The 24,134-nt window shown below is 39.1% G+C and overlaps 1 protein-coding gene across 23 annotated transcripts in view; it reads left to right on the top strand.

The window, feature by feature from the left end:
* DMD (dystrophin) overlaps positions 1-24,134 on the top strand; it is a 991,104-nt gene that overhangs the window by 864,462 nt on the left and 102,508 nt on the right. For all 23 annotated transcript variants that reach the window (XM_083734089.1, XM_083734109.1, XM_083734093.1 and 20 more), the window contains one exon: positions 6,337-6,397. In XM_083734089.1, the coding sequence (XP_083590215.1) occupies positions 6,337-6,397 (61 nt within the window). The remainder of the gene's footprint in view (positions 1-6,336; positions 6,398-24,134) is intronic.

Below are 24,134 nucleotides of genomic sequence, written 5' to 3'. Positions count from 1 at the left end.
GGTGTCAGGCATTTGAATGTGAACCTAAATGAGTTGACTGAAAGATGTTCCTTGCTTCTGTGATAAAAAATGAGCCTCTTCCTGAGGAAGGAAGGTCATAACTGAAAGGGCAAGGGCCCAGCACTAAGGTCACAGAAAGACCCTGAGAAAGCAAGAATCATGATAAAAGGAACACAGGGAATCCAAAAGAATTTATTTCTATGGACAAAAGCCTCAGGATAAGCACAACAGCAGGGTTATATGCCTTTTATATATCCATTGGAATAAATGCAACTTTGAAGTTGCCAATACCAAAAGAGGGAGTAAGAAAAAGAACTTTGCCATGGAGCCCAGCTTAGGTAGAGTGGGGAAAAAGCAGCCAGAGGAAAGACTACCAGCATTTCATAATAGTTTATATTGGGCCTTTCAAAAATCACATTGCTTTACAGTGCTGATGTTGAACTACTGTAGTGTGTTAATGAGCCCTTCCTAGTCCACAGGTTCTATTTATAGTTAGCAACACAGTGGTGGCAAATATTGTGATAGTTTTATTGTCTATATTTACATAACATGTCATGAAGTGAGTCAAGGCAATAAAATATGAATATTTAAGTCCAATTTTAAAGTCACATTGTATGTGCAATTAAACCTTATTTCTGCAAGCAACATTCCACGTACCCAGTCATAGTGATACCACACATGTTAACTAATGGAACAGAACAGAATAGTGTGCTATCAGTATCTTGACACCATCAGTAAATAAAACATATACATGTTGGGGATTACTGCTAGATACCACAGTTAAGGAAAATGGGAAATGTATGACAAAGAGTTCCATTACCCAGGAGCAACACAGTCTTTTCCTCTAATAACTAATTTGGGTAGCTGAAAGAAAACAGGGCCATCCAAATGTAAGAGATAAACTTCTGCATACTTCAGAACATAAGAAGAGCTTCCTGGATCAGTCCAACATTCTGTGCCAACCAGATACCTGTGAGAAACTTGCAAGTAGGATCTGATCACAAGAGCAAGATTTTAAAGGTGAACTAGACCTGCTTAAGCCCCTGACAATCTATAGCAAGTATTCTGGAATGAGACCTAGAATTGGAGTGATGCCTTTCCCATCTCTGTCTCTGTATACCACAACAATAGAAGACCTTGGCAGAAGGTTACATTTTGAGATAATACTTCTTATTTCAGCATTTCCCTTGTGCTTGGCATCAATGATAAGTCCAACATTTTCAAAATACCTATGTAATCACTTAGCTTAATTTACCTTGAAATGTCCCAATTTAAATATTTTCAAAGAATAATTATGAACCTGATGAGTAAAAGTATTACTTTGTGGTGCTCATGCAGTTATTTAAGGGCTGCAGTTGTTTGCCTACTTAAGGCTAGAAAGAGAATTTGTGTTGAGTTCTGAAAGTTACAGGCTTTAGCACTTTCTAGATGAAAGCATAAGCAGGTGTTGATAGTGAACTTAATACATGGTCCATTTTCATCCCCCCCAACCAACCCCCATATATTTGCTCTCTATTTTATATTCAAAGAAAGACATATTATTATTATTGCAGTTCACTGGGCATTGTGATCTGCGGCTCTGTGATCTGTGGGTGTGGGGCATAATCTCATGTTCTGTTTTACCATATTGAAGACAGACAAGGTGAGATGTGGGAGATCCATGATAAGATCTCTCAAAGTTTCCTCCCATGCTGTTTCCTCACTTGAAGTACCATATGCATACCACTGCTTTCCCCAAAAGGGTTTGAGCCTTTGGCAGCATTGCAACTGAACCCTTACAAAGGCTTGAGAGGTTTGCAAGTATTCCATGTGTATTTCATGGCCATAGCTGGTTGTTTTGACACCAAAACATTGCTGTCAGGATCATGGTTTGGGCAGTCTTCTAAAACTAAGGATCAAAAGTTATAGCTCTAAGCGTCATGGAATCATAAATAGTAATAGACACAGGAAGAGATTAGGAACATCATCGGTTCAGTACGAAAGTCAATAGAGATGCAGAATAGGAATAGAGCTGCTCTGTTAATTAGGAGAAATGTGTGACAAATAGTACGTCTTAAAAACGTACCAAACAGAGTGTACAGTCTTCCTGATACACTACAATCTTCAAATGAAGTAGGTGTGTGTGTAATATTGCTGTTTGCATAACTGTGACATGCAAGGGAACCAGGCCTAGATTGATTTTACGCTCTGTGGATGACTTTGCAGCAGGCAGTGAACTGTTTTTAATGTTATAGAGACAGATGTTGTCTATGCAGTAGATGTATACTGTAGCTGGTAAAAAAAAGTAACTCTCGTTAGCCATATAGGTTTTTGCAGTCCTTACAAAATTCCATTTGTGTGACTTGAGGTAATAAAGCACAACTTCAAATTTTGAAACCTTTATAGAAGATTTGCCACTCTCTGAAGTCTAGGAAGTACAAACATTTTATTCTCTGTGTATGTGCAAGACAGTCTGCATTATATTTGAAAACAGAATGACAATAATAACAATATTTAGGCACAAACACCAAAGTTCACAGTTGAATGGTACCTTTTCTAAGGATCAGCCAAAGTGAGCTTTTGAATTTTCCAGAACTCTCCATCAGGCAAGATGCTTCACAATGACGGTTGGTGCGACAAGGAAAAACAAATACAAAAATTGGGCTAGATGTTCTGATTCTGAGACTGGTTTGTAGGCTCACTTCCTAGATGGAGGCTGCATGCTGAGTGAGCCCCTCCAAGGCCCTACATATAACTAGTTACACACTTAGGATTCTGTGATAAAGAAGCAAAGGCTGCTTTCCTCATTGTTTCAGAAAATTTGGCTTATAACCCAGATCAGTCATGAAAATGAAACAACCAGGTTCCTCGGCAGGCAGAGGGGAGAAGAGAAACATGGCAGTCTTTATCAGTGGTTAGTTTTGGAATATAAAAGAGTCAATTAAAGGCAAATAATGGAGTATTACCTAGTGGATGGCAGGTGTACAACCCTTAAATTGCAAGATCAATTTCCAGGTGTTAGAAGATTATCTCCCTCTATTTGTAGATTCCACCCACCCTGAACAGCTAGAGTCATAGTTCTTCAGGACACATAATGAGTAAAGGTAGCTCTGTTGATCCATAAGAAGAAAGAAAAATGCCAAAGTCCACAGATGTGTAATACCATTAATAGAACCTACCCAAAGTCGCAGGAATGTGCAAAGCATCCGAGTTCTCCAGAACTCTATAGCAGGCAAGTGCTTCAGAAACAGCTATTGCATTGATTTTAAGATTTTGGAATCAAAATTGGCATTTCTGCTCCCCTCTTGTCTAATCAAACAGATGTGCTGAAAATAGTGTCCCACAGTTAGGAGTTAATGGGTAAATAGGGAAACCATTACTCCATCTGTAGGACTATTCCAAACAAACAAAACCCTAAAATTCAAACAGAATTGCAACTTTAGCTTGTTTTAATTTATCATATGTCATTATGCTAAAATGCAAAAGAATGTAAACTGTTTTGCAGCTTACTCTGTTATCGTGTTATATATTTTTGCCAGTTATGAGGAAATTACAGAGCAGCAATATCATTTTATTCTCAACACTTCTACAAATATTTTATTTCTTTTTTAAAAAATTGACTAAGATGAAGCTTAAGTGAACCATTTTTACTGGCATTGGGAGTCAAATAGGATCTACCATTATTTAGGTAGTTGAAGGAGTTCTCTCCTTACTCTGCATCCAATAACGGGACCAGCATTGTGTGTAATTTGACATCCAGGTAGAAGAAGGACAGGATCTTGTACTATCATGTCATTTGGTAAAAATCAAAATGAAAAGCATACAGGGAAACTGCTATACTTCTACAGAAATGGCTGAGAACAACAGTGGATGAATAGAATTCACTCGTGCACTGCAGTATTCAAGTATCATATACGTATGAAGCTCACTGAATAATCTTGGGCCAGTCTGAGTCTTTCAGCCTAACCTGCCTTGCAGTACTATTGGGTGGATAGAATGGAGGCTGGGAGAATCATGTTGAAATGGAGATGGGGAGAACTTCTTGTTAACTCGCAGCTTTATCTAAAGGTTGTATCTCATTACATTGTTCATGAATTAACTGTTTTCATTTGATAAATTTACCACACCTCCCTGTGCTTACAACACACACAATCACTTAAAACAAACATTTATGAGGAATGTGCAGAGTGTAAACTTAAGGATTCAGTGTAAAGTGCTACCGTCCTGAGCCTGTCATTTGGTGGATGCCTGGCAAGGGTCCAATTTTCATATGCAGTTCCATCACTTGTCAGAACTATCCTAGTCACATCAAGGGAGCCGTTTGCATTTCTTTGTATTCACCATGAATGGAACAATCCTAAGGCACAGGAGTGCCATACATAGCACTACATCTAATTTCAGTAATATACAATTAATCTTAAAATAATATAAATTATTTTAAAATATTAATATATAAATTTTAAAATATTAATATATAAATTATACATAGTTGACCTCTTAGGGTGAAATATATTGTTATGCTTTGTTTTGTTTTTAAAAAGCAATACTTGCATGTTGTAATAATCATGAAACATTTTGGTATTCCTTTTTTTAAGTTGAAAAGAGTAATATGCAACTATTTTAATGAGGCACAGAAGTTTGAAATACATTCCTCTTTCCTAATCAACATTTCAGGTAGTTTCTGGTGTGCCTGATAATACATTCTTTTACATTGCGCAGTACCATAACAGAAAGGCACTTTCGAATATTCTTCTGCAAATAGGAAATTGTATCTATCTTGAGCAAGTAATACACAGGGGGGAGCTCTCTGGCCATATTAAAAACCATTTTCCATACAGTCTCCTTTGATTGACTACTAAAAATGGTCTTACTAGGAATTAAAGATACATGTCTATTACCTAGACTAGCTTTGTAATGGTTGGTAAGCCTCTACTGGTATCCAGAGATAAGAAGCATCTGTTTGCAGTGTTTGGGCTTGTGCCAGAAATGAGATCATGATTCTTAGAGCAGAGTTGAAATAGGTACCACATATGTTAACTCAAATTTATGCAAGGCTGGCATCACCCAGCAGAGCAAAAACTGCACGATGGGCAGCCTCAGCACAATCTGTTGATGGAACATTAAATCCAGTTATGCAGAACGTCACAGAATTGTTTTTTATTTCCAAGGCATTTAGTTCCAGTAAAGATGACTGCTTGCCTTCATTAAAAACAAAAAACAAAAATGCTTGCTACATAAGATTATGTGATAGTAAGTTTTGACTAGATTAATTCACAAATAGGGGAGATAATGCCACTTCAAGAAATGCTATAATTACCTGGCATATATATTTATGTACATGATATATGGATGCACTAGGGATGACCACTTTTCTGCTCTTGAGGAACATGGCAACCTGTAGGTTAAATGCCCTATTCAGTGTATGAAGAATAAAGTTTCTCAGCTAATTCAAATATTCCAAGATACTGTTGCATCTAACATAAAACACTGCTATAGGAAAATACATACATAATGTATCTTACACATGTATTGAGGCATTTTATCTGTTAGTTGTTTCTTGTTTGCTAATGTGTTTTTAAAAGATGTTAAAACCAGAAAATAAAATGGATGAAGATACCCCAAGTTCCACATGTTCTAAGTGGAGAGATTTTTGTGTGTTTTTTGGCTTTAAAAAGAAATCACTTGAAATTTACTCATAGTATTCAGCTGTATTTTGTTTAAAGGGTAATTACAGGTGAATTTCATTAGACTTTGAATGTGATGTGGTGCTTAAAGTGCTGGAATTTGTAGGGACCACAACATTATTTCACAGCCTCTGTCCACATTTGGATTTTTATGTGCTCACACCAGCATCTTCATCATATCTTATTAATAAACTCTGTAATATATGCATTTAACAATGGAAGCAAAAAAGGAACATGAGCTGGTAAGTCTTTCAATTCTCACAAAAAAACCAAGGTATTACTTTGTTTGATGACAATTAATCAACTAAGAGGAAAATGTAGAAGACAAGGCAGCAGGAAGCAAGGGCCGCGGAAGCCCTAAAATTTCTGTCCCAAAAGACAGGCAGCATGCTTCTTCAGTTTCTTTAAGTTTAGTAGTTGAAGAGGTTTTTGCATTTATCTTTGCAGCTGAATGAGTTCAATTTCACTCAGATTAGAGTAGAAATTTCTGAACAGCAGGTTAATCCTTCCTGCCTTCATGGGCAACTGAGCAAACAGACCCATATCAGTGTGGCCAAGTGTAAAATTGTAATTCCAGAGATTAATGTTGTCTTTCCTGTTTGCATTGAACTTGACCTCCATGTCTCTTTTATTTGATTTTATGTTTCGTTTTTGTTTTGTTTTTTGTTAACAGCTTCTGTCCAGGGCCCCTGGGAGAGGGCAATATCGCCAAACAAAGTGCCCTACTACATCAAGTAAGTATCAAACTATTATGATTAAATGTTTGGGGCTGTCAACTAATTATCTTAGCTTGCCTTGAAACAATTGTGAGGATTCTACTCTTTTTGGAGCCTACTGGTTCATACTGGATGTTTCAAGTGTAGCCTCCACTTCCATCGATAGCATAGAAAAAGATTTACATATAACAAAGAATTCTGGGGATTCATTGGGGTTAAAAGACAGTATAATCACCAATATACATTTGAAATGCAATTTTAAAAAGTTCAAGAAGTTCAAGTTCAAGAATTCAAGAAGAATGATAATGTGTATTGGTCCTTTCTTTGACTGTATATGTCTGTTCAGCTACCATTGCTTTAAACATCTTGCACCTTATTTTGCTGCTTGATAATAAGAAAGAAAATCAGTATTAAAAGATACTGCTCCTAAAATCTACCCTAGACTGAATTTTGCAAGGGGGTGGAGTTTGGGGTGAAATCAAAATACCCTCGGCCCCAAAGAGGCAGATTCCAGCTCTTTCAAAAATTATTTACACGTTGGCATAGCTAACTGGTAGTACTTTCAGTTAGAGATCAGAGCATGCAAAGCAGCCTCTTTTTCTGTTCAAAATTAAACATTTCAGGTGATAGTTGAACAGATCATAAGAGTGTTGGCTTCAGTGTGATATGCATTATATAGTTCTCTCACTGGTTGGACAACTCATCCATGAAAAGAGTACCAGAGAATGGGACAATTTCCTGTGACACACATTTAATTTTTATAGTCTATTCAACTATCACTTTTACAAGCTTTTTGATTTGTGTAGAAAGATCACTTTTTAATCTACCTATTTATTGCATTTGGGATCTCACAAAAAGGACTTCTCTGTAGTTTTTACTTTGTTGCCAACATGGGTAGAAAGAGCTTAATAATGCAGTCACCCTACTTTTTATAATTTATCTCATCTTAATATTAGAATTCAATATATTGACGTGTTAAATGTGTACAATTAAGTATTTTTTAATTTGCAGATTTTTCAGTGCAAATCATTTTTATCATGTGCAGCAGCATTTTGCATTAATCTTTTCTTGTGCCCACACATCTTGCATAACTCAAGACCATTAGCTGTTGTTTGAAAATACGGGAAATTTACATCTTAAGTTGTTGTCCAGTCTTTATATTGCTCCTGCTCTATGTCTGATTTCATAATAGAAATTATTTCTTTGCTATTGGTCTTTAAATTCTCAAAGGAGTTACCGTACATTTCTTGCCTGTTCAGAAAGCAAACATATCTGAACGTTTTCTGAATTTGGACATGATTTTCTGCTCCAAAGCAACATAAATTGTTGATACTGAACATAAGAGCATATGTTGAGAGATGTCTTTCTTGCATATTTGATTGTTCATGTGTGCTTTTCTCATTTTCTTCTTGATGCTTGGAATTTTGGGGTTTTTTTTTACCCAACTCATCAGTTCTACATTTTCAGTGACAGATCACTTTATGAGTTCATAAAACTGAAAATAGTTGCTTCAAAAGCGTAAACAACATCCTCTTTGGTGTCTCAATGCTAGGCAACATCAAGCCACTTGGTTTTGACAGTTACAGCATCATATTTATCTAGTTGATTAATTAACAGCATCCAACAGTCATTAAAGTTTCTGCATTGTGGTTAAACTATTGCAATTTGCAGGAGGAAGAAAATAGAAACACAACACTAGCTGGGATTAAAGAGGCCACAACTTTATTAAAGGAATGTGGCGTGTCTATTAAGTCCAGCCAAGGGATTGATTATAACTCTTTCTGTTGCAAGCCCTGAGGAGATTGGCCTAGGCAGTCAAGCAAGCTAACCACCTGGCACAACTTTACTCTCCATCCACTCCCTTGTGGGGAGAAGTAGATTTACCACTGGTGCCTCCACAACCCCTGATGGTTGTACCATGCCTTTATTACCAAACATCCCTACTTGTGGGCACTCAGCCTTGAGTGCAGTTTAATTGTGGCTTTTCCATAGGAGCAGATCAGCTGTTGTATGCCATAGTGATGCCTACTTGTCATGTTCCTTTTAACAAATACCACACCATTTGTGAAGCATTATCTGCTTAGGATGGTGTTTAGGAGTTCTTACTAGAATCTCCAAAAAAATACCTTAAACAGAGAGTGCTTCCGTTAACATGTTACTATGTTGTCTGCATTGGTATCTTAGGGATTATTGCTGCCAGCTTCAATAAGGTGAGGCAGAAAACAAATAGAAATGTAGGCTTAACCCATTCACTTTCGTCATTTCCCAACCTTGTTAGTAAGCATATGACACTTTCTGTTTGGATCTGAAATGTATTATTTTTTTTCTTACCATAGTGTGAATTCATATTTCTGCCATCTCTGTGGTTAACAAACAAGTTAGGTATGGACCAATCAGTCTATTTGTCAGTTTATTTGTTTGGTCCATGTCACTGGCACATGTGTTAAATCATCAATCTGTTCTTCCCTGTTTATGCTTTAAGCTGTGAATTAAAAAAATTAATCCACTCAGAAATTATAATTTCATTAGATATCAAAGTAAATATCTTCTAAACATATATCTTTAAATATAACAGGTTTAAATGCATTTCAATACCTATCTAAGCCAAGAACTGAATTGTAACATTCAGAGAATAACAACAGCCATTATATCACTAAGTTCCCATCTGCTTATTAGTCCAGGAGGTGCAGATCAAGTCTGAAAGCCAACCTAAGGTTCCCCAAAGTACAAAAAGTACTTAGGAAAAATGCTCTAAAGGGGAAAGCCCCCAACCACCTCCATTAAAATTCAGTGGCACACAATATTGATAGATTTAGTGGGAAATAACCAACAACCAGGTTTGGGAGGGAATGGAATCAGGTAACTGGCAAGGGAAGTAGAAAGACATAGAGACATAGAGCTAAATAAGGTACAAGGAGAACCAACTTATTGTCTGGACAGAAGAGGAGGAATGGGACTATAGCAGGCATAGGCAAACTCCGGTCCTCCAGATGTTTGGGACTACAATTCCCATCATCCCTAGCTAACAGGACCAGTGGTCAGGGATGATGGGAATTGTGGTCCCAAACATCTGGAGGGCTGGAGTTTGCCTATGCCTCGACTATAGGATCCCTCCATAAATTCTTCTGAGAAGCCAGATTCAACAGGCCTCTTCCTTAACTGTCCTCTATCAGCAGCTGTTCTGTAATGCTATAGAAGTGAGAGAGATGGGGATACATAATTTCATGTTAAGAAACAACCATCTTTTAGTAGCCATTCCATCAGGTTTTTGTGCAGGGAGAGACATGACTGCAGGGCCCCTCCATTGGCTATGACATTTCCCCCCGTTCCTACTTTTCTAAGCCTACCCCATCCCTCAATATATTGCAATAATATGCTCAGATATATATGGAAGCCAGCCCCAAACCTAAACCCTTTGTTGTTATATAGCTTAGCAGGCAAATGTATAGGTTGAAAAGAAGAAAGACATCCTTATTTCCTTCACCCTTCCATAAAATGCACCACATGGCAAAAAGCCTGAAAAGAACATCAAGGGTCCTACCCCAGGCTGGTAGGATCTCTGAACAAGAGGACTTTTACTGAGTGCTGTTATATCACTTGCTGCCTCTGAAAAATAAAAATGCCAACATCATACAACCTGTTAAAATGGTTTCTTCCGCTCTTGCCATGTGGTAGTATATTGCCTACAAAATTCTTATGACAATTGCAGGATTATCATCTTTTTCAGCTGTTGCAATCTGCAAGGACTGTGTTCAACTTTTATGAAGCTATTCCCATATGGATTGGCCAAATAAATCAAGCAGATTCCCTTTGCTTCTTTTCCTAATGATTTTTTTTTAAAAAAAAAAATGCTTGCTTTACATTATAAAAGTTGCATTTGATTACAATGTCTGCTTGGACACCCAGGAAATGCCTGCCTGGTAAATAAGGTAAATAATGAACTACAGGACATAGTATCAAGAGAAACTAAACAATATATCATAGGTGTTTAGCTATACATACTGTACAGAAAAAAATGCCAACTATTATTTTTTTCCTATCAGATCTTCCTTTGCTTTGCTTTCCTTGCAGCTCCCCAATCTAGTCTTTATGTCACCTTCAACATCTTATACTTCCTAGATCACATATTATCTTTAGTGCATAATTTACAAATAATCCCATTTCCCCCTAAGGCTAATACACTACATAGGCTTGCATCAGTTCAAAGTCCTGTGGAAAGAAGCATATACGGTAAGCAGAGTAGGCTTCTGACACTCTTTTATTTTAGCCAAGCCTTAATTTGTGCATCTGTACATAGAATAGTTGATAGTGTCCCTGAACCAGTGTAGAGTACATTTCCTTCACCACTAAATAATTATAGAGGCTTCACACTTCAGGGATTAAGAGTAAGCGTTTCCAGGTGTGAGCGCCATGCTTCTGGATAGGGCTGTGGCCTGACAACTTATTTTCCGTACATTTACTGTTTAGTACCACATGTGCACACTCCTGCAACTATTCAAGCATCCCTAAAAGCAGGAGGCATTTTCAGTTTTTTTAAAATATACTTATTCAGAGCCATGCATCAACTCCTCGGCTCACCCTTCTCTGCAGCACTTCTTGTTGTTCAGGCTCCCAGAGAGTGGAGAAATCAGAGACAGCTCTGGATTTCTTTGGCCACCCCTTCCATCTCTGTGCCTTGCAGCTGGGCTCCTGGGTCACTTCCAGTTTCCTGTAGCCTATCAATGGTATGGCCCTCATCTCGCATGGCCATTCTCTCCTCTCTATGGAGGCATCTCAGCCACTCTGCTCCATTTGATTCAACTGCTGGCGCTGGCATCCACTTTTTTGGTGCTTCCCTCTCTTAAGCTGCTCAAGGAGTGTTGCTGTTCTTCCCACCATTTCAACTTAGGAACATCTCGCTCACAGGCCCTCCTCCAGGAAACACGAATCCCACTGTTGACACCAGCGTTGCACGCCACCCCAATCTCTGATTGGTGCAACATTCCGGGGGTTCCAGGTGCTTAATCAAGCTCCATGTTTCCTTTTGGAAATGAGGCACAATGGAAACTGGTGTTTTTAGGATATGTGGTTTATGTACACATAGCTCAGTTGGTTATAGTGTGGTGCTGAAAACACCATGGTTGCAGGTTTGATCCTCATAAGAGACACCTGCATATTCCTGCATTGCAGGGGGTTGGACTAGATGATCCTCAGCATGTCTTCCAATTCTATGGTTCTGTTTACAACCTGAGCCTACGATGGAGGGGTTCAGAGCATCAACACCCCAAAAGGAACTTGTTTCTCCCGAAATCACAGCTTTATTTTCAAACAGAAATCAAACACCATACTCTGCCTGCTGCTTTGCTTCTTGGTCACGTAATTCCAAACTCTCTACTCTGGCTTTAATCTATTGAGGGAGAGGGTCCCGCCCATTTGCTGCCTCACACGAAGTCCCTTTGATCCTTTGTTCTGTTTATAGCCCATCACCTAGGCAATCACATCAACACAGAAGGCTAGCCTGGCTTAATTAGCTTTTAACACTTGTAATATCCAAGGATTAGACATTTCTAGCACACTTTCTAACACCCCAAGCCTTAATTAAATTTACTTGCTGAATCTGAGGATTATAGTGGTCTGGCACCCTACAAACGCATAACACATACATAGGCAAACTCGGCCCTCCCGATGTTTTGAGACTACAGTTTCTGTCATCCCTGACCACTGGTCCTGTTAGCTAGGGACGATGGGAATTGTAGTCCCAAAACATCTGGAGGGCCGAGTTTGCCTATGCCTGGCATAACACTATATTGATTGCACTTTACCAGTCAAACCTTTCACAACGCACCTCGAGTAGCACTGTGATGCCATGTTTGCAATATTTAAGTAGGGAAGCTACATTTCCCACTGAAGGCAGAATAACCAACCATGAGCCATCTGTTGATGTTTCTGTTAAATGTGTGCCATTTGATAGTTTCCTGTTGCTTAAGACTGAAACTTAATTTAAAAATCCTTATCTATTTATCTAGTAGTACAAACAGGCAGAGGCGGAGCTAGTTGCTCCAGCACCCGGAGCAGTGCACATGCTGTGCACCCGGGGTAGGGCTAGCTGCCTGCGGGGGCAGGCAAGCACCCCAGGGGGGCACCACCCATAGCAAGCGGCCCAGGGGGCGGCGCAGCGATGTCACCTCCCCGAATGACACCTGGGGCAGACCACACCCACCGCACCCCTCTTCCTCCGCCAGTGGAAACAGGTCCCAGGACTGAGCTCTTCCTCAAATGAAGCCTTGCAACCTATGCTCCTTGACATGGTATCACAAGTTTCTCTCTTTGTACTGATCTCTGACTTCATCCTTCTTCAATTATATCTAAGTCAGTAACAATACTTGCCTTTGGCTCTTCATGCTGTGCATGTTCTTCCAACTGGACATGGCGGGGAGGAGGGAGAATCTGCACAGAAACCGTGCAGTATGAAATTATTTTCCTTTCCAGTACTTTTCTCTAAATTATTTCCCTCATAACCTTTTTTGTTGTTGTTCGTATTCAAATTATAGCAGTTGAGTGACTTTGGCCTCCTGGGGGAAATAACACCAGATGGATCTTCATGAGCATGGCTGTGTCTCTTTGATAGGGATCCATATGTAACTTTCCATACAAATTAAGCCTTGTGATGATAACATTGTAAAAAAAAAAGTAAACACAAATTCCCACTAACTCTGCTAACCTCATAGATTTCCAATCGTGTTCTCTAGCTTTCTGTTGAGCACCAACAACTTTGCATATAACCATTTGTTTTTATTTTGGCATTCTCTCTTTCTATTCTACCTCTATTTTATTGTCTTTTATTGACAAAGCATGTTTACAACAACATCTTAATTAATTTTCAGTATGCTTCCCAGAGGTGAAAAAGGTACTCAAGTTTGCCACTCACATCCATAGCATGCACTTGAAGCACATTTAAATCACATGGCTATAGTATCTTGTTACCTGTATTTTGTTAAAGGTGCTAGGAATTGTAGCTCTGTAGTATGTAAACTACAGTTACCAAGATTCTTTGGGGAAAGCTGTATGCTTTAAATGTGCTTTAAACATATGTTGTGGATGGGCCATAGAAGACTGTTTTGTAGAATTTCATATTTAGAAATCAGCAGTAATGAGCAACCTTTTGAAAGCTCCCCTCAGATTGCCCAAATCCACCTCCTCCCCTCCTAAAACCTGGAATAATTCAGTTAATTTTTCTGTGCCAATCCAAGTGCTCTGAAAAATTACACACACACACACACACACACACACACACACACTACTGTTTTAGAAAGCTGGAGCCTCTTTTCTTCCAGGTGTATTGTTCTATTAGTTTGTATGGGATTGGGAAGATAAGGAGGCACTTATGAAAAAAATACCCATATCAAGTCAAAGTCTCAACAACTTCATCTGAAGCATGTTTCCAAGCATATTGTACATGTTGAAAAATCTAGTCTTATGAGCAACAGCTCTATTACATTAGTGTGAGGTCCTGAGCATACTATATACCTTTTGAACATTAACTACACTGAAAACTGTGCTTGAAAAATGAGAGAAGCAGCTATTTTTAAAACCTTGTCTTGTAAACCCCTTGCCCTTAAACATTTCTTTCCAAAGATTTCTTATTTCAATTACATTCAGAAGTGGACTTTGCATGATTTTCCAGAAAAGCAAAAAAACCTGATTAATCATAGACATTGCAGTTAGCTAACCTGTATATTTGAAGCATATTGAATACTGAAGTTCTAAAGTTATTTATTATAAGACAGACTACAGCAGGGGTCGGCAACCTAAGGCCCATGGGCCACAAGCAGCCCATGGGGATTGTTTAACCAGCTTACGAGCCACCCCCAACCGAGCCACCCACTCGGTGAGTCCCCACGCGCTACGCTAAACCGGGGCAGCGTGGCGCGGGGACTTGCTTCCGTGGCACCAGAAATTGAGTCTGCGCAGATGCCGGAAATCACATCTGCACAGACACTGGAAATCTCTCTCTCTCACACACACACACACACCACACACACACACACACAAAACCCACAGAGGGATCTTTGCTGGAGTGAACCGGCCCAGGCGAGGTAAACCTTGCTGACCCCTGGACTGCAGCAACATGTTGCAGCATATCCCTAGACTCTTTTTCTTTCCCTATTGGGCAACATATTACTAAAGGACTCAGACTGGGACTACCTGTCAGCTCTGACCCTGAATATTTTACTGTTATATAGCTTAGAGAGCAAGGGCACCAACTTGGGCCCCAGGTTATAGGTGCCCAGCGTGTATGACATCACATGCCCTGCAGCCTCAGAACCTGACTTTCTGTGGCACCAGAAGTCAGGTTCCAAGGTCTCATAGGGCCTCGCTAGGTGTTGCGTTGGGAGCCCCCCAATTTTTGTTGTGGGGGCTCAGGCCCCCAGGGCTCTCTAGAGATGGAGTATAGTATAAGCTTCAGGATACATAGCAGGGAAGTCTCAGTCTCTCCCTGTTGATTTTCTCCCTACTGACATTTTCAATATGAATACTCTACCATAGACTTAACTGATAGTCTTGTCTAATCTACCTGCCTTTCAGTTCCTTGAGACACACACTCCCATGGTGGAATGAAAACTGCCCATAGTTATCAATGCAGAATTAAAGGACTATAGTGTAGCTGTGAATGGATAGCAGCATGCCCTCCTACACTAAGCAAATGGTGGCTATAAAGATACAAATTCATTTATTTGCCATTTAGTATGCAGAAGTTTCTTCTCCAGATATTGAGCTTTTAATTTACAAACTTATATAGTTCTGCATGCTTTGGGGCTCCCTGAGTATGAAGAAAACAGTACCTATTTTTTAAATATTTGTTTTGTTTCCAAAATGATATTCCAATTCTAAACAATTAGGAGTTTAAATTATTAATATTCATTAAAATGAAATTTGCTAGCTTAAGTTAACTGCTGTCTCAGATAGGCAATGATATGTCAGAATTTGTAGGCAGGAAAAATGGTAGAAATGGTTTTTTAATAATTATAAAATCAATTGAACAATTTAAGATCTGCCTTGAACTCTACGGCGAAATAGAGCAGCAATTGGGCAGACTATTAGTTTCTAGAGATGTGGAAGTGATCTTGTCCTTCTAATTGTGTGAGATAAATATTCTTCTACCAGTAAAGACCAGCTAGTTTCTCAAGGGTTTTCTAGCCTTTAAAATCTACCTGTTAAGGCTTGAACGAAGTCCTCAGCAACTCAACACTGTGCTTCTAAACTGTGGTATGCACCATTGTCATGCTTGTGTTATTGGCATCTGTTGGGTCATGTCTTTTAGACAAACATTTAGACAAACATTATTTCTTTTCAAGTGTCCACATCCTTTCTGAAAATAAATAAAGCTCTGGTCCCTCCATTTATGCTACTGATGAATACACTACACATTGATCTGACCAGCTTCAGCATTTCAAATACTTTGTTAACTTGCTTGGCAAATTTCAATTTAGTATTTATTGTGCTTACAAAAAACTATGCTATAAAACTATACAAAACCCCATAGTCCAGCTTTTTCAGTGTGGTATTCTGAGGCAGGCCTTTCTTCATGAGATGCAACAAGTGGCCTGTTTTTGCGATGCCTGTGTTGTTGTTTTATAGAGGTTATCAGTTTGGTGAGAAATCACTGTCTAAGTTCAGAAGAGTAAAAGGCAAAGCTGTTGAAGCAGTTGGTATCCCCTAGCCATGCAGTACCCGATTCTTGCAGAGCTCTCTTGAAATATTGATCGATTTAGGTCTATGGAGGAAGAGCTGCCACTTTGAAGACAAAACAAACAGGCGTGATGTTTTTGACAAAGCGTGTTCTCCTTCATGGAGAGCACGTGTTGCGGTGGGGGCCGCCAGGACACTCCAAAGTTGGGGGCGGGCTAACTGATCGTTGGCCACTGATGCGATTGGGGCTTCCCTTGTTGGGAAGAAGTTAATGTTGCCATTTATTGACTGACAGCCAGAAATACTAAAACTCCTTGCATGAGGCTAGGGCTTCCTCTTTTTGCCCGTGCATCGGATTGGAAACATCAAGGATCAAGGATGGGAAACATGCTACCCATAGTGCTGCATCAGAATCTTGGACTTGCATGAAGTCTAAGGGGGTTGGGAGGCAAAAGTAAAGGCAGGTTGTACAATAGTAGTGGCCATGGCATGGGAGCAAGAAAGGATGGGCACAGAATGGGAAAGTGGTCGTTTAAAACAATAGCAGAAGTTTGAGTATAGCAGGGTTGGAGGGAACTGACATGAGCTTTTTGGTGTTAGTTTCTCTGTTTGTACCTATCTCTGCTGTTTCTTCTTGTTAAAACTATGGTAGTCTGTTTTTAAAAACAATCTCTCAGTGTCCATCCGTGCATTACTTAAACCTCTGCTTTTGTTTTAAATCTTAATTTTCCTCTCAGTTTTTCTTCATTACTGCTTTATTCAAACTCCTCCTGTTGTTGAAAACTACCATTTCCAACTCAGTTTCCTCCATCCTTTCTTTACTCAAACTTCTGTCATTGTTTTAAACTACCACTTTCTGCCTCTCATTTTTCCTCCTTTCCTCTATTATTTCTCATATGGTTTGTTTGGGACACCCACATATATTTTTATCTAATTTTATTCCAGGGGACAGTTTGTCTTAACCTCCTAGCCCCTTTTAGCAGAATCTTGAATTGGTGGAGATTTATTTCATGGACTAATAACTGATATTTAACATGTGGCAGTGCATTCGTTTAAGTCAGCATAGCTCATTAGCTGCAGTCTTAATTTTACAGATTTATACTAAGTATTTGGTCCCTTGATTTCTGCTCCAGTGTGCTGTTCAAGGCCAAGGCCATTGATACTTATGGAATTATCCACAATATGATTTGACCTTGCTTTTTTACTGTCCAGTAGGTATAGTATATCTCCCGAGCAATTGACCTTATTTAATGGTAAAAAGGATAAAATACATTTCAAGCGTAGTAATCACTTTGACAAATGTATAGTGATGGAAACTGACAACAACCATAAAAATGTTAAGTAACTTTAAGCACTGTAGACTAAAATGATAATGCACTAATTCTTTTGCACTGTTGGCATTTACTGTAAGCAGTGTTAAGTTACTACTCTTGCATATATTTGTATGCTACGTGACTTCCATTTCACATTTGCTCAATTTACTAATAAGCTGGTAAACATGAATCTAAGGCTCAATCTAGCTTGTAAAAATTGGGTTATATTAATTCTGCTTCATGCACCATTATTTAGAAATTACAGTCAGTCTAAGTGCAAGATTGCAGAAGGGGAAACAAATGAAAAATATTCAGTGTAATTAAACCAAAGGAATGAACATTAATTTTAACCTAATTATATCCAGCTATTTATCATTTGTTTTCCTTTGGCTTGTGTGAAATATCACAGAACAGTAAAAGTATTCCATCATGTAATGAATTTATGAAGTACCGAAACATAATACAATCTTAATGTTTCCAAACATATCAGGGGTACCTAATATCACACAGTTTGCACACACATTTCAGTGAAAATTGTTTATGCAATTCATTTAACTACAGTTTGTTTCAGTGTAGTGTTATTGCTGGTGCTATATGTAGTTGTATGCCACCCCAGCCTCCAAGCAGTGTGAGATTCCAGGGGTTCCAGGTGCTCACCCAGGGTTCGGGGATCCTATTGGAAATGTGACACAGCTGAGTGGTGTCCTTATGACATATTGTTTATTTGCACCTATATACAACCTGAGCCTACAGTGGAGAAGTTCACAGCATCAGCACCCCAAAAGGGTCTTGTTTCTCCCATAGCCACAGCCTTGGTTTCAAACAGAAATCAAACATCATTCTCTCTCACTCTCTCTCTGATTTTCCAGACTCAACCTTTCCCCCCTAGGTCACACCGCAGTGAACACTCAGTTCTGCCTTGTCTTCTAACTAGCTCAGAGCTGAGGAGGGGCCACACTCATTTGCTGACTGGCATTGAGCCCTCTCACCCTGGCTTTCTTAATGACCCATAACCTTTCCTTTCTTTTCTTAATGGTTCATCTCCCAGGCAATTACCTCACCAGGAAACTGGCCTGACTTATATTTTAACTCATGCTGAATCCAGGAGTTCAGTCTGACACCCAGTTTAACATTCAAAGCCTTGATTAAATTATAACACTTGCTAGGTCCAGAGATTATAGTGGTCTGGCACCCACAAACTCATAACATTATGTTCATTTGACTAATTAAATATTTTAAAATACAATATAATCAAAATGGAAAACAATACCATGATTCAAATGTCCTTATTTCAGTATAAGTAAACTGACATATATAAAATGTTGCTTTGTTTTATACAATTCATGCCAAATTGTTACTTAAAATATAGTATAAAAACTTATAGTATAATTTTCAGTAGCTATTCATAGATGTATAAGGAAATGCCCATAAAATTAAACAATTTTCAAAGAAGGGAAGAAAAATACAACAATGGGAAGGAGAGGAAGGTGGGTTGTGGTGTCTCAGACAGACATTATAGAAGAAGTCAGTGTAGGCTACAGTTACATCTGTTGGGCACTATACTGACAACTATAGAGCATAAGTCTCAAAAAAAGTTATTAGGTGCACAGTTAAATCATACAGTGGAATCCATTCTTGAGTCAATGGTTATATTTGAACAATAGGGGTTTGTATTTGAATCTTATACTTTGATTCCTTCATCTTGAAATCATTAGAAAAACTGGAGTGAAGAGTAGTCAGGAAGAGCTATCTCTATTTTTCTATATTTAAATCTCAGTTATAAAGTTAGTTATCAAAATACGTATTTCAAACAGCATGTGGAAGGAAGGATCTGGAAAGAAGGAAAGTCCCTTTGGTTTAAAGACTGTTTTGATTTACAGCAACAATCCCCACATTATTCTTAAAGGTTGATATTCATGCCAGTATGGTTCCAAAGCTTTGCTCATCACTTGCCAGAAAGATTACAGGAACCAGTTGTATGTGTTTTTAAATGGGGATTTACCTTTATAATTTTATTCAATTGCTATACGATCATATGAAATCAGGTGGAAAGACCTTGCACCAGTGGAGCTCCTGCTATACAAAGATTCCTCTGTGCAGTGTGTATATATAGTGCATTAAAGTAATCTGTCTTGGAAGCAGTGGTAGAGGAAGCTGCTTGGGCGCCTGGGGCGGCACGCCCAGGAACCGGGCAAGCTGCCCATAGGGACAGGGGGCTCCAGAGTCTGCCTGCCTCCTCCCACACAGCCGCTTTACAGCTCAAGCGGAGGCAGCGGGCAGACCAATTGGGCAGAGCGGAGCCTGCAGGAGAGGTGCATGGCTCGGGCGCACTGCAGACCCTGTGGTGAGTGCCGCCCGGCATTTTGTCACCCCTCAGTGGTGACACCCAGGGTGGGCTGCACCTACCACACCCCCTTCCTCTGCCCCTGCTTGGAAGTTACCACAACATAGATAACTGAGTCTAGGCCACCTCTGTTCAGGTAGGGTTGCAGCTTGTGTATCACTCTATGCAGGTAAACAGCATTCTGTGTCACGGGAGCAACTTGCACTTCCAGTAAACAACTTTTGCTTCCATATTATTATACCTGAGGGCTTACTGGCTATAAATGGAATGAACAAGGAATTTTAAACCAGTGAGACAGAGATTATCCAGCTAGCAGTAATCAATTTACTTACTAGATAAGGAGTTGATTTTATGAGGCTTATTACAATCTTATAAACAATGTGAAGCTTTGGTAATAATCCGTATGCCACATATTTGTACTGATTTAAAATACTCATCAGATACACATTATATTGGTAAAATTGAATTAGATGTTTAAAAGTGTTATGAAAAGTACTTTTGTCTAAGTTTCTTTGAGTAAACGAAGTGTTTTTAGGTTTTGTGGGAAGAATGTTATGATAATAAGAATTTGTCTCTGGTGATTATGGACTGCATTCAGAGTGGTGCAATGCAGTTGAAACTCTGTAGATCAGTATCAACTTGCAAACATAGAACCTAGGTGGGCAGAAGAATCAATCTATATATTCCTGAGTAATTTACAGTAGATTAGCAAGGACTCCAGTTGTTTAACAGTAGTATAAAGGAACCTTTTAACAATTCTGAATTAGGCTGCTGAGATCTTGGGAGGGAAACCAGGAGCGTGTTTCTGGACTATGAGCTCATTTCTAATACTGATTCCTGGACTGTTCAGGTGTTCACAGTTACCCTGCTTCTTCATCTTGAGTGTATGTTGCAACCACCCAGCCACTATTTTGCACTTGGCTCTGGTTGGCTGATCTCTAGAACCCTGAGATCAGCTAGCCAGAGCCAGATGCAAAATAGTGGGGGGAAATACCATAGATCCAATATTTCAGACACCCCAACCAGCTACAAAGAGCTGTGCCCAGTGAACCGACACAGAAGCATGTGTGCTGTGTACCCACAGAAGTTTCTACAGACTTCAGATCTGTGTTGCTGTTACATAAAAATGTGCATTCAGATACAATATCCCATCTTCTCTTAGTATACTGGTGCATGAAACTGAAGGAAAAGGAAAGTACAGTTGGCATTGTGCCAAAATCTTTTTACAAAGGTCAACATAAGGAAGTTAGGGCTGATTTGAAGCAAATACTTCAGGTGCTCTGCAAGTTGGCTGAGTCAGACCAGACTAATCAATCCAAATGGGATTCTGTTCTCACTAATGGAAGTGGGCACACAATTTTCTCTTGATTATCTTTGCAACTTTTTGAAGTCCTCCCCAAATCTGCTCCACAGGTTTCTGGGATCCTCTGGTACAGCACAAGTTAGTGCAGGGTGCAGCAAGGGAGAGGGGGAATTGGCAAAAAACAGCTCTCCACCCCTCATTTATGGAAGCCTCCGCAGTATTTAATTGACAAATGTGGTGGCATGACAGGTTGCAGAACTGACAAATAATGCCCCCTGTTATGTACTGAAGTTCTCACCCTGGGCCAGCAGGGGGATACTGTAGATAGTTATGCAAATGAAGAATCGAAAAGTGACGTTCAGTGATTGGATAGTTTTGTATGCAAATGAAGGATCGAAAAATGACGTTCAGTGATTGGATAGTTTTAGAATGTTGAAACAGTTACAATTGTTCTGTAGCTCTACATAAGCAGGTTGACTGAGCTCCTCAGCTTAGTTCTGTTCCAGCTTACAAAATAAAGAGCTGCTTTGGAGAAATCGCTGTGTCGTCTGCTATGTCAACCCACAACATAACACCTCCCATTCCATTTTCAGGTGCCTGTACTGGATCACAGCTCCTTTAAAAATGGGAAGGTACCTTCTGTTCACAGAAGTCCTTCTTTCAGTCATAAAAAAGATATGCTGAATTAAAAGAAGTGACATTGGAGTTCTATGATAAATAAGCACTAGTGACATCTGAGCAAGTTAGAGCAAATATGTGTATTGCTTAGCATTTCACAGGGCTCTGTAGTTTAAGACAAATGTCTAAAAAAAAGAAAAAAATATCACAACAAACCCACCTTATTGTGGTTTCAGGCAAAATAAAATTAGAATTGGGAATGGGAATGGAAAGTGGATATCAACATTCTCCTTAGCTGGAGTTTCCATCCTAGACCTAGGTAACAATTTGGACATCAGTATTGTTGACTGACCTAGAAAGTTTACTCAGGTGTAGCTGCAGTAGTGGGGACGCAGGTGGCGCTGTGGGTTAAAGCCTCAGCGCCTAGGACTTGCCGATCGAAAGGTCGGCGGTTCGAATCCCTGCGGCGGGGTGCGCTCCTGCTGCTCGGTCCCAGCGCCTGCCAACCTAGCAGTTCAAAAGCACCTCCGGGTGCAAGTAGATAAATAGGGACCGCTTACCAGCGGGAAGGTAAACGGCGTTTCCGTGTGCGGCTCTGGCTTGCCAGAGCAGCGATGTCACGCTGGCCACGTGACCCGGAAGTGTCTCCGGACAGCGCTGGCCCCTGGCCTCTTGAGTGAGATGGGCGCACAACCCCAGAGTCTGTCAAGACTGGCCCGTATGGGCAGGGGTACCTTTACCTTTACCTTTACTTAGCTGCAGTAGTAGCAGCTGATCAGCTTCATCAGTGGTCTTTATAACATGAATGCTTATAAGTTTAAACATAATTCATGAAGAGGAGGAGAGCTCCTTTTATACATCACCAGATATAGGACTGAAGCCATATGATAAGGCTTTTGCATAAATGTTCTCTCTTCTGGACTGCCTTGACATTTATTTTACTAAGATTTCAAGTACTCATGTATAAATAAGACTCACAAAAACTGATTCAGGATAAACAATAAAAATGCTGGATTAGAAACTTATTGCAGGAAATATTATGCAATTGATTAACACAAGCTACTCTACTGGAAGAAATTAACTGTAACTGAATCAAATTTAGATGGTCCGTCACAAAATGAATTAGAAATCTGCCTCATCCTCTGTAGCCAGGATGGAAATGAAAGCTTATTATAGCCTCTTAAAAATCTAGTAAATAATCTTGCATGGCTAATACCTTTTGTCTGCTTAATTCAAAAGGCTTCCTTCAAAGAAGTTTGACTACCAGTTAGAACTAAAATGTCAGTTCTTAGTGGTGCAAGTAATTTTTGTAAGAGTCATGTTTGTAAAATAAGCAATCAGTCAAGAATGCTGTCTTTTTTCAAGGAAAAAACCCTGTCTTTAATTGTACACAATATGGCATGTCATCACATAATTTTAGAATATATTAAAATAAATAAACTGGAAAGATCTAATGCAGTGTACAGAGCACTGTTGTAAAATGATTTGACAGTTTGTCATTTTAATATTTTAGCTTTAGTAGCCTGCCATGCTGAAATTAATATCAGAAAAGTATTGTGTAGGAAGGCACATATTATAAATGGGAGATTATGAAAAAGAAAATGTCAATATTGGTTTAGATGAACCAGCATATCATCCTAGCAATATTTTGCTGTTCAACCATCATTTTTATACATTTGAGACTTTTTCAGAAACAAACAAAATGGGAAATGGAATTTCAGCTACATGCTGAATTTTGCTTCACAGAATCAGATTAAGAAATGGCCTTTCCTGCTTTTTGCCAGGGTATCCATTTTAGTTCAGCTTTGCCTAATATGATTTTGTTCAGCACATTATCAAATTTAGCATTTGTTGGATAGCCTAATGTACATTAATTTTACATAATTTAAGAGTAGAAAGCTAAGGTTGCAACAAATAAAGATAATAGACAGTAGCAGCAGCACTAAATAGGTTACAGTCCTATATAGTGTAAATGTCCCTGAGAAAAAAATGGATATGTTATTTAGTGTTAGAGACATCTGTGGCAATAATAGCAAGATAAAACAAGAATCAGTTAAATCTTACTTAAATAAAACTTTATATAGGAAGATCTAACCTGCAAATTCAATTGCAATCAGTTATTAATAACAAGACATATATGCGCATTATATTCCTGTTTGGTGTATCTGCACACAAACAACAACAACAAAGGGTCCAGTCCAAAAATACTGCAAATAAAAGCTAGCAAATACTATGTTTACTAGGAAATACTTATGCCCTTAAGTAAAAATGAACTTAAGTAGATTTTGGAAGTTATAATTAAAAATGCTAGGCTCTTTCTCATCATTTTACCGCATGTCAACATTATCTACTTGTATTATTTTCTTTTCAGAAGTTCCCAGTTTAAATGTTTCACCTCAGGCTTGTATTCATAAAGTGGTTTTTAGGGCAAGCCACTATGTTTCAGCCTTATTGCTTCCCCCCAGTTAGGGATAGGGGAGAAGCTGATGCAGTTCACACTTTCTAAAA

This window comes from Podarcis gaigeae, assembly GCF_964106915.1.
Source record: "Podarcis gaigeae genome assembly, chromosome: 4".
Taxonomy (NCBI): domain Eukaryota; kingdom Metazoa; phylum Chordata; class Lepidosauria; order Squamata; family Lacertidae; genus Podarcis; species Podarcis gaigeae.
Note: the sequence above shows the minus strand (reverse complement) of the source record. Positions and strands in the feature narration are given on the sequence as shown.